Here is a 12,010-nt window from a genome sequence, read left to right as displayed (position 1 = left end):
GAATGCAATCTGAAGAACAATGCAGAGGATCCACGTCATCGGTGGCGATAAACGTAGAGAAAGCTTTTCATTTATTAGCATAAAAGCACCTTGTTGAGGGTTTCCTCGCCACTTCTAGAACCGACCACACAGCAGGTGATAAAGAAATTAATGAATCTTCCAAGCTGTTAACTTGAGAGTTTGCAAATCTGGATGCCTCACTTGGCCTTGATCCTGCGACAACAGAGTTGGAGTCAACGGGAGGAGCCAATACCTGCCCTTGGAAAGGGCTAGCAGGGGAGCAAACCAGCTTTGTTGTGGCTACCACAGTACAATTAGAATCGCCTTTGTCTTGCCCATCATTAATTTCTCAATGATTTTGATATCAGTGGAAAGGGGGGAAACAGGTAAAACTGCCTGTCAGTCCAAGAAAGGAGAAAGGCATCTTCTCTGGCAGATGCCTTTCTCATCAAATTTGCAGATGACACAAAATTGGGTGGGATAGCTAATACCCTGGAAGACAGAAACAAAATTCAAAGTAATCTTGATAGGCTGGAGCACTGGGCTAAAAACAACAGAATGACATTTAATAGGGATAAATGCCAAGTTCTGCACCTAGGAAAAAGAAAACAAATGCACAGATACAAGATGGGTGATACTTTGCTAAACAGTACTACAAGTCAGAAGGATCTTGGAATTGTTACAGATCACAAGCTGAATATGAGCCAACAATGTGATGTGGCTGTGAAAAAGGCAAATGTTATTTTCAGCTGTATTAATAGAAGTATAGCTTCCAAATCACGTGAAGTACTAGTTCCCCTCTACTCAGCACTGGTTAGGCCTCAGCTGGAGTACTGTGTCCAGTTCTGGGCACCACACTTTAAGAAGGATGCAGACAAACTGGAGAGGGTTCAGAGGAGGGCAACAAAGATGATCAGGGGACTGAAAACAAAGCCCTATGAGCAGAGACTGAAAGAACTGAGTGTCTGGAGGGCCCTGGCGGCCTCTTTCAGTCTACTCCAATAGCTAACTCAAGACACAGACAAAAGGATTATTTTCAAGGCTTTAATCCTTTTACAATTTAATGACTCTTTCAGATGCTAATCACCAGCAACTAAGCAAGGAACAGCAGAGTAACTTATGCTCCAGGTTAGGCAGTTGGTCCCCATTTGAAGGAGAATCACGAGAAGACCCTGAACTTATGAGCTAGGGAGAGTTCCTCCCTCTTTCCCTTGGGTCCTCGGGACGCGACCGTTGCTTGCGCACCAAACAAGCGCTACGCCTCCTTTCCGCGCCCTCCATCGCTCGTCGCTCCCTGCGTCTGCGCCGAGCATCAAGCAAGCCCCCTCCCTCACTCTCTCACTGCCAGGGTCACTATCTATCCCAGGAATGCTGGCAGGAGGAATCTCTGCTAGCTGCTGTGCCAGTGAGAGATGAGTGCACTCTCCCACGGATTGCTGTTCCTCCTCAGAATCAGAACTGCTCTGGGGTTCTATTGGCTCAGTTTCCACCCTGACACTGAGCATGTTTAGCTTTGAGAAGAGAAGACTGAGGGGAGATAGGATAGCGCTGTTCAAGTACTTGAAAGGTTGTCACAGAGAGGAAGGCTGGGATCTCTTCTCAATCATCCCAGAGTGCAGGACACGGAAGAATGGACTCAAGTGACAGGAAGCCAGATTCCATCTGAACATCAGGAAAAACTGCCTGACCGTTAGAGCAATATGACAATGGAACCAATCACCTAAGGAGGTAGTGGGCTCTTCCATACTGGAGGCATTCAAGATGAAGCTGGACAGCCATCTGTCAGGAATGACTTGGATTCCTGCATTGAGCAGGGGGTTGGACTCAATGGTCTTATAGGCCCCTTCAAACCCTACTATTCTATGATTCTATCTCCTAGAGATAGATTTCCTATCCCTGCTCTTGTGCAAAATTTCTCGCATACCGCATTGCTTGGAGTCACAAACAGGTCCACCGTGAGGGTCCCCCACATCCGAAAAAGACAGCGGAGAACGTTGGGTGCAAGCTGCCATTCGTGGGATTGTTGAAAAAGCCTGCTTAAGGAGTCTGCTAGTACGTTGTCTTTCCCTGCAATGTGTACTGCTGACAAAGAAATTCCCCTGCAAATGGCCCAATGGTAAATCTTTAGGGTCAGAGATAGCAAACCCTGTGCTCGAGTCCCGCCTTGTTTGTTTATGTACCAAACAACCACTGTGTTGTCTGACGCAATTCGTACACGATGACCGGACAAGATGCATCTGAAGGCCTTCAATGCCCTCCACACCGCTAACAGCTCTAGGTGATTTATGTGCCACCTTCTCTCTGATGGGGTCCAGAGACCTTGAGTTTGAAGAGAGAGACAATGCTCTCCCCATCCGAGGAGTGAAGCATCTGTTTTAAGTACACAGTACAGTGGAGGTGGGTGAAAAGGGAGCCCTTGGCAAAGATTCTTGACCGTTATCCACCACAGGAGAGATCGCCAGATGCCTTGCGGCACTCATAGTCGAAACTGATGACCATTTTCTGTCATGGAGAATGCCCGCAAAAACCAATTTTGAAGAGGCCACATCCAAAGTCGAGTGCGCTCCACCACCGAAACTGTGGCTGCCATAAATCTGAGGAAACGTTGGATATAAAAAGCTGTGACTTCCTTCCAACGGAATATTTCTGTGGCTAGACCAGTAATGGCCGCTATTCTGCTTGGTGAGAGAAAAACCTGTCCAACTCTGGAGTCCAAAACAGCCCCAACAAACAGGATTCTTTGTGAGGGGAGAAGTTGTGATTTCTCTTTGTTGATGCGCAAACCTAAAACCTGCAAAAGGTTGCATACAAAAACGATTTGTTGAGACAGTCGCTCTGGACTGTCCCAATATTAGCCAATTGTCCAGATATGGATATATCTCTATTCGCTGGGTCCGAAGGAAAGCACAAACTATGGCCATGCATTTTTTAAATACCCTTAGAGCCATGGCCAATCGGAAAGGGAGCACTTGGAACTGAAGAGCCTGCTGGACAACCGCAAAATGAAGGTACTTGTGATGCGAGGGGTGGATCGCTACATGAAAGTAAGCATCTTTGAGATGGATTGCTGCAAACCATGCACCCTCCTGTAGAAGTGGTAGGATGGTCACAAGTGTGGTTATGCGAAACTTTGGTGGAGACAAAGAAATTTAGATTTCTAAGGTCCAGGATCGGCCAAAGCCCTCCATCCCTTTTCAGTACCATAAAATAACAGGAACAGAACCCGTCCGGGTGTAGAATCCGTGACACATGCTGAATGGCTCCTTTCTCAAGGAGAGAATCTGCTTCCAAAAGCAGTATGTCTGTAGGCGTAGAACATTTTACGGTATCGAGGGGTGGGAGGGCTTTGAATTCAATCCTGTATCCCTCTTGAATGATATTTAGCGCCCAGGCATCTGATGTTATTACCATCCAATTCGTGAAAAAATAAGCCAGATGGTCTCCGAACAACGGGTCCAGTAGTATAGGAATATGTGGGAGCTGGAAATCAAAGATGATGCTTTGAGGCTAATTAATTCTTCCCTCTGTTTTGGCGAAAGCGACCAGGCACATAGGGATGTTTCTGTTGAGTGAATGGCTGTTGGCGCACTGCACGGTCATTACCCTGATGAGGACTGTAATAAGGTTGTTGCTGGAACCAACGACATGGTTTGTAAGGCTGCTGAGTTTGTCCCAATCCCATTTTTTTCGCTGTGTTCTTAGCCTTTTGGACATTATCCATGGCCTCATCGGTACCAGCATTAAACAAGCCTGCCCCATCAAAAGGCAGGTCTTCAATTCATGATCTGGCCTCCGGGGTTAGACCAACTGAGTGAAGCCTGTGGAGCACTCTATGCTCCGGATCTCCTATGGAGATTGCTACCGCTCCGACCATCGCTTTTGCATTGCAATCAGATTGGTGTCGAGCGGTATTGATTTGCTGCTTTGACAATGTGAAAGCCTCTGCTTGAAATACTCTGGCCAGTTCGCACTGATTGCCTGGTAGATAGTCACACAATGATCCAACTTTTTCCCACAGAAAAGGTTGATATCTGGCCATCATTGCCTGGTAGTTAGAAACACGAAGTCCTAACGCAGTGGATGAGTAGATCCTCTGACCAAGTAGATCTAGTCGACAGCCCTCTTTGTCAACTGGTGAAACATGTATTCTCTTCAATTTCCCCTGTGAAAATTCTACAATAATGGAATTTAGTTTCGAGTGCGTGAACAAAAAACTTGCCTCTTTCTCCTGCACCTTGTACATTGATTCCAAATGTTTGGAAGTTGGAGCCATTGAAGATGGAGCCTTCCTCGAGAGATGTACGGTTTGAAAAAAGGGAGGTAGAAATGGTACTGTTACCAGAACGGTAGTCTCCGTACAGATGGCATCAAATACGGGATCTTGCCATTTTTCCATAGGTTGCTGTGTTTCAATTCCCAGCAATTGCACCATACGAAGCACCTGATCAGTGAGATGCCCCATATCCTCCGAAGGTGATGCCCTGTCATAGGTACAGACATTTTCATCCGGCAAAGAGATAGGAGGCACTGACAAATAAGAAGTAGAATCCGACTGATAGTCTTCAAGTTCAGACTGTTGTGATGTGACCGCAGGGGCCTCTTATCTGCGTGGTCTCCGATGTAGCCAAAAGAGGTAGATCACGACATGATTCTTGTTGTCTGTTCGCCAACGAAGAAGCACGCAGAGGGACTGGAGGAAGAAAATCATGCCCCACTGGTGGAGGCGGTGACGAAGAGATTGGTCCTACTGGAAGGCAGGAAAGCGATGCTGAAGGGGTGGCTCGGTATTGAGGTACTGGTGCTCTCAGGTAACACATACAATCATGATATCTGTCTCGATCATATTGTTCCCAATTCTCCCAATAATTAAATCTTCTAGGTGGGTCTTGGTAATTAGAATATCGGTCCCACTCTTGCATTGGTGACCTAGATCTAGCATGAAAATCTCCATGCCTATAGGGCTGCAACCTACAGTCCAATGTGAACGATCTTAGTGATTCCAGAGAACTGTCTCTTGAGCATGGGGCATCAGGGTGACAAGTCGATGGGCGATAAGGTTGTACCAGCGGTGGTGTAGACAAATGAGACTGAACAGGTGAGGGGTCACGTATTTCACCCTCCGATATGGATACTGGACGGCCTGTATATACAGTCTGTACCGAACCCCTCGGTACCGATGCCAAGATGGTCGGTACTGGATATTCTAAGAGTGGAGGAGGAGGGGGGAATAGAAAGTTTCTCCTTTTTCTTTCTTCTTTGCTCATCCATGGATAGTTTTGGAGTCTTCACTTTCTTTGTGAGCTTCTTAGCTGCTGAAAGCAACAAGGAGCGACCAGGCATCAGTGGAACTGCAACTCTGTTGCTGGAGCCAACTGTTTTGGTGACACAGGTTTTGGTGACACCATACTTGAGGATTTTGCAGAGGCCTCTGAAATGCAAGACCTCTGTACCTTGGGTGTGTCCACTGCTTCCAAAGCCTTTTTCCAAAGGGCCGCCTTCAGTCTATCGGCCCTATTCTTCTGCGCTTGTTTCGAAAAAGACTGACACTGCGGGCAGGCCTCCACTACGTGAGCTTCTCCCAAGCAGAAAAGACACAAGGAGTGTCCGTCTGTGGGGGGGAATTTACTCCCACAATGGACACACTTATGAAATGTTGCCCATAGGGCCATCTGCCTAAGGCAGACAGCGATCAACCATCGCAACGTGAATGAAATAAAAATTCAGGAAAGAAAGACAGAACAACAACAGAAGAGAAATGCTAGAATAAAATGGAAAGCAAAAATAATTGAACCTCAGCAACTGCAACTATCAAAATGACGCAGAAAAGCTCCTGACGAGGCAACCACTACAGCGGTTGAAAGAGAACTGAGGGAATGGGCGGGAACCCACTGGGACATGCACAGTAGATGGTGAGGGAGTGTTCCCTCCAAAAATGTTCCTCGGCTATCAAAGTTTCCTGAATCAAGGCTCCGCGCAGGCGCAGAGCCCATATGTGCGATGCACAGAGACCATGAAGAAGAATCCAGCCTTTCTGCTTTCCTCCCAACCAACTCCCTCAATTTTCCTTCACCTTACTTTTGCAAGCTTAAGACACAAGAGCAGCTCCATGGAGCAGCAGGACAAGACAAAAAAAAGGAAGCTGTGCCTAAGAGTTTGGGATTCCTCCTGCCCAGTAGTTCTGCAGAGCCTGCAGGCAAAAAGTACACAGTGTGGGCATATCAGCTGAGGCCAAGCAACTTGTGCTTGCTTAACCTGAGTCATCAAAATTGCCCCACAGGCCCAAGGCTAGTGCCTGCACTCTACCTGCTGCTTCTGGGAATATTCCCTGGTGCCTGAGGGAAGGTTGGGGCATTTGGGGAGCAGTGGAGGGTCATTCCAGCCCTGTTTTTAACCAGGAAAGGGGTAGATGATCTCTATCATCCCTCCCTAGTCCAGACACAGACAGATGTGGACACTGGGAATTACAAATCAATAAAAGATTAATCCAGCAGAAGGAGCAGCAACCTCATTCCACTGAATTCTCTGGAAACAAAACCATGTCATACAGCTGAGACTGGGACCTAAATACATTTTGGAGGAAATGAAAAGCAGACTTATCAGAGAAGTTCTGTTCTCTTACCCTGTAGCATCATCAGCTAATCCCACCTCACAAAAACGCTGTGCTCCAAGTTCCTGGAACCGTCTGTCTATTATCTTCCCACCATTGCAGAAGAATGTGTATTCTGAGTCTCCCAGACCTGAGAAAGCCAAGGTTTAAGGAAAGAGACAAACACAAAAACCTTCATCAGCCCGCCAGAGCAATTCAGTGGATAAGGACTTTCACAATAATTCAAATTAAAGAAATTAAAACAAAACACCAAAACAAAAATCCCATATAAGTGCAATATCCCAAGATTGTCAGCCTAGGTGTCCTTGTGCAGACTTGTACAGCAAAGAGCAGCAAGGACACCGTTTTGCTCCACATAAAGGAATTCCAATTGTGTTTTGTTCCAAGCTCAACCTAAGGGGTTTGGGTAGGTCAGGGTGAAATTTACCACAGCAAGCCATCCCACCGACTACTCTACCATTCAGGTAGGGCAGACCAGAGAAAGCGAAAGGAAGGGCTTTGCTTTTGAACTGGAAATTAATGGCCCCCCAGGACCAATACAGCCCTCGAGCAGGGCTGGCCCCCAGATGCCAATCCAGAAATGCTTCTCTTCCAACCTCTTCCCTACACTACTTGAAGTCATTGGCACGAGGGATGGAACAGAGAGAGGAAAACTTGCAAATGAAGAGAAATGTAGGATGAAAAGCTTTCTTTCCCCACCTCGCCTCACCTCCATCACACCATTCCTCCTCTCCAAATCGCTGCCCCATGTGCAGGAGGAAACTGCTGACACATGGGTACAGTTACTAGGCAGCAACCTCACAGGATCTCTTAGCACTTCCAAACTATCTGCAACTAGCTGCAAAGCAGACAGAGCTGTTGCTAGAACAGCCTCATGTGTCAACAGCCCCACTTTCTCCATGCAGAGGGAGAACAGAAAGAAAGGGAAAGAGGGACACAAAGCTGGAAGCTTGGGCTCCTGCTCCCGTTTCTCAAAGCAGCCATCTAGCAAACCTAGTTGTTAACCAGACTCCAGGAAAGTAACAACACACCAGCAGCATTCAAACAGCACGCTAAGCCATGACTTTGCACAAACCACTGCAAGCCTTGAACTTGCACTCCCCCCTTGGACTTGCACTCCCCGCTCGTCCTGCTGCAGGGTCAAGAGGAGCAGCTTGGAAATTTCCGTTTTTAGATAACTGGGGCGTGCCATGCTGTCTAGAGCAACAAACTGCAATTGACATCAACTATGTTAAGTCTAAAACAAGCCATCTTCAGAACCATGGATTGTGAAGCACACTTGTTTGAACGATGGTTGTGCCCTCAATGACCGTAAGCCCCCAAACTTGGAGGCTTACCAGGATCCAACGCAAGGCGGGAGGTGCGGTGAGGCAAACTTCACCTCCGCATCCTCCTGCCCTGCATTTTTCACTAGGCAGGCTTTTTTGCCTGTTTACCTGGGACACTTGGGGTGGGGGAGGAAAAGAGACTGGAAAGGCCCTAGGGTAACTCATATCCTGGTCTCTCCAGTCTCCTCCCTTCCTCTCCCCTCGAAATGCCCCCTTCTCCAAGGTTGAGTTCCCAATCTTGGAGAGCAGCCAGCACAGCTCTTTCTGTGCTGGCGGTAAGGGGAAGGGGGGGTTCGATTCCCCCTCCAAGGTCTGAGTGCTGTCTCCCTCCAGATCAGGGAATATGAAATAACCTATGGCCCCTCAGACACTGTCTAGGTGCCACAGGATTGCTCCCTTAGAAGGTTGAAATATGGAACGATATAGCAAAGACAAATAGCAAAGACAAATCCGCAAGATGTTAAATTTCATTTAGAAAATAGGGTGCATATTTCCCAATACAGAAGAAACAGCTAAATCCATATTTCAGAAATAAGTCACATCCTAATTCTATGACTGACAGTTCAAAGTTGTTTTTAGTTATATGTTGTTTGTGTATGTTCCCTGTGTGCTTTTATGTAAATGGCTTTAAAACTTCTTATATTGTATTTAATGTTTTAACTGCTGTAAACTGCCCAGAGAACTTTGCCTATGGGGCGGTATAGAAATATAATAAAAAATAATAATATGAGGTTATTCATAAATGCCTTCAATGAGAACCACATAAGAATATAACACTAACTGTAACTTTTTCCCATTTATAAATAGTTTGATAAAAAATTATAATTATTTGCAATGAAAATTCTTTTTCTTCACTATATAAATAACAGATTACAAGTCAATTACCTAGCAATCCATATCGTAAATGGGAAAAGTGGTCCGATGGCAGAGTTTTGTTGTTAATTTCCTTAACAAACTTAACTGCCGTGTCTGGTGGTTCTCCTGTACCCGTAGTAGAAGTAACGATAACCACGGGGTCCTTTTCACTGTCCAAGTTATACTACAAATCAAGAGGAAGACACCAAATTAAAGCTTCATTGGACAGACATCCAAAACAACAGGATATTTGCATGCACAATCAAAACTGAACATCTAGCAATGTGGGGTTAAACCTTTGTAATGCTTTAGCTGTTATCAGGCTTTCAAGTAGATAGCTTGCTTTTAAATCTGTTGTTTCTGACCTGAGCCTGCAGTATGTGGTGGGCTACATATAGACAAAGGTACTCAGGATATATACTCATGATGTCCCCAGGGCCCCTTGGAGTCCTTAGCCTTCTTCTTTAACACATACCAAAGGGCATCACTAGGTAAGATAAGTGCCTAGTTGCTCCAGCTGTACCACTAGGGCTAGATCTAGGGATGTATGAATCCCTTACTTGGTTTCAGTCGGGGCATCCGCGGGCAGGGGGGGAGGCGATCCGTCCCTCCCCCCCGGAATTCTCCCCGGCCAGGGTCAGACTTCCGGCCACTGCTGCCACGCTGCAGACTCACATGGCGGCTGCTACGCCGGCCGCCATTTGCATCCCTGCCTTAGGCCGTGATAGGCCACGTAAATATTTACGTAGCCTATCACGAAAAGAGCAGGGACACGAATGGCATAACGGGCGCCATTTGCATCCCTGCTCTTTGCCGTGATAGGCTACGTAAATACTTATGTAGCCTATCACGGCCACGGGCAGGACTACGGATGGCGGAGAATTTCTCCCCAAAACTTCGGGGGGCCAAGCGCCAACGTATTCGGCCCCCCGAACAAGTTTCGGGGAGAAATTCTCCGCACCCCCCCCGCACCCCGCACCCCCCCCGGGACGGGACTTACCTTTGCCGAATGTCCCTCCCGGCGGCGGGTCCGGCCAGCGGTTCGGCGGGTCTTCGTCCGGGGCGGGAGCGGCAGCCGGTCTTTCGACCGGCTGCCGCCGCCGCCACCATTCCAATGAAAGAAAAAAAAACAAAAATGCCCCCGTGATAGGCTACGTGACGATTAACGTAGCCTATCACGGCTAGATTTGCAAAGTCAGCCGTGATAGGCTACGTAAATCGTCACGTAGCCTATCACGGGTGACTTAAAAAAAAAAAGCGCGTACGGATAATGGCGGCCCCCATAGGGAGCCGCCATTCCCGTTCCTTATTTGGTCGCTGTAGTCTACGTAAAGATTTACGTAGACTACAGCGACCAAATAAGGAACGCGAATGGCGGCTCCCTATGGGGGCCGCCATTAGCGTACGCGCTTTTTTTTAAAGTCACCCGTGATAGGCTACGTGACGATTAACATAGCCTATCAAGGCTGACTTTGCAGATCTAGCCGTGATAGGCTACGTTAATCGTCACGTAGCCTATCACGGGGGCGTTTTTGTTTTTTAACTTTGGAGTTCGCGGCCGGGCGAGGCGGGAAGCCTCCTCCCCGGCCTGAATTTTGGCCGGGCGAGGCGGGAAGCCTCCCCCCTGGCCTGAATTTCGGCCGGGCGAGGCGGGAAGCCTCCCCCCCGGCCTGAATTTCAGCCGGGCGAGGCGGGAAGCCTCCCCCCCCGGCCTGAACTTCGCGGGGGGAGCAGCGAAGCGCCTCCCCCCCACCGCGAACAAGCTTCGACGATGGGTGACTTTTGTCCACCCCTAGGCAGGACACAAATGGCGGCCGCTACGACAGCCGCCATTTCGTTCCGCAGGCTGGCTGCGGAAGGAGGACAACTTGACCCGGAGCATCCACCGCCAGGTAGGGTCCGTCCCGGTGGAATTTCAGGGGGTGGCGGTGGGGGGGGTAGTCTGTTCCGCCACGGACTCCATTCCGCCACCAACACCTCACTGGAGTCTGTGGCGGATTTCTCCAACATCCCTAGCTAGATCAATCTTAAAGAATCTACAGCTGCTGCCACCTACTGAATTATCAGAGCAGTACAAGAGATCTAACAGGGCTACCAAGGGTGTATCTACATTAAGCACCCTGCACTCCTTTCTGGGGTTTCCTGCTTTCACTTTCTTTGTGGGATTAGGATGGGCTTCTTTACAAAGCAGACATGTGGTTTGCATAGAGGAAGCACCTCCCTGGCATGTGTGCAAAGAAAAGGGGGGGAGACTTGCTTTCATCACTTAACTTGTGCTGTACCATTTCCCCGCAGCCCTAGGAACACTTGGGAGTAAGGCCCAATGAAGTCAATGGGATTTCCTTCTGAGTAGACACAAGATCATGCTGTAAGTCTGCAACCCTTGGTACACTTACTTGGGAGTAAGCCCCACTGAACTTAATGGGTTGCTCTGAATCAATAGAGGACATTTATTCTGAGTTTGGTGGGGTGGGGCATCAGATCTCTTTCCCTTCATTGCAGGAAGGCATTTTACTCTCTTCTCCCTCTGATCGGCAATGATTTGAATCGAGGAAAATTCTTCCTCTGCAAATTTATGGCACTTAGCCAGTATTACACACAGCTGATATGGCGGCATTAACTTTTATTACTAGTTTATCTCCGATCTTTTTGAAAGCGTGATAAAGTGGGGAATGGGTGTGTGGCATCCTGGAGGTTGACGACTTCATGTAAAGGACCTGCAAAATTCCATGAGTGACCAATCATGAGTGTGCAATAAACTACTCATGTAGAGATACCCTAAGTCACCACTCCACCAGTTCTCAGCTCTGTCCACCCAACTTCCCTAGTAGGTCAACACATTCTTTTACAGTAGTTTGACCTGAAGGATTAATATGGCATGAGATAAGGTAGGGTAGAATCTCCCCAGATCAGAACACATCAGCTGTAATTAACAAACAAAAAAGTTAAGGTTATTAACAAAAAGCAACAAACACAGCTATACAGTCAATGAAAGAAACAGATAAAATGGTTCTAACTCTTGAGATTTACCCTAGCTTGTATAATAAACAGGTTGGTCACATATTTTGTGTTGCAAAGGATCTCAAGTAAGAGGCAATAGTTGAACTGAGAATCAAAAGCCTCTCTACAATGCCTTCTTGGCAGAAGATACAACTTGTACTTCCAGGGAGCATAACGAGCTAATTCCAACTGACTACACTCAGCAGAGGACTGGCTGTAC

At 47.5% G+C, this 12,010-nt stretch overlaps 1 protein-coding gene across 1 annotated transcript in view; it reads right to left on the bottom strand.

The window, feature by feature from the left end:
• The window catches only part of MTRR (5-methyltetrahydrofolate-homocysteine methyltransferase reductase), a 34,090-nt gene that overhangs the window by 19,077 nt on the left and 3,003 nt on the right, over positions 1–12,010 (bottom strand). The window contains exons 3-4 of the mRNA XM_084850686.1: positions 8,821–8,974; positions 6,620–6,737 (exon numbers count right to left, since the gene is read on the bottom strand). Of these exons, the coding sequence (XP_084706812.1) occupies positions 6,620–6,737; positions 8,821–8,974 (272 nt within the window). The remainder of the gene's footprint in view (positions 1–6,619; positions 6,738–8,820; positions 8,975–12,010) is intronic.

The sequence above is a fragment of the Heloderma suspectum genome, chromosome 4, assembly GCF_057233095.1.
Source record: "Heloderma suspectum isolate Gila_16-S chromosome 4, 16-S_ref, whole genome shotgun sequence".
NCBI classification, from domain to species: domain Eukaryota; kingdom Metazoa; phylum Chordata; class Lepidosauria; order Squamata; family Helodermatidae; genus Heloderma; species Heloderma suspectum.
The sequence above is the reverse complement of the archived record's forward strand: the minus strand, read 5'-3'. Positions and strand labels throughout refer to the sequence as shown.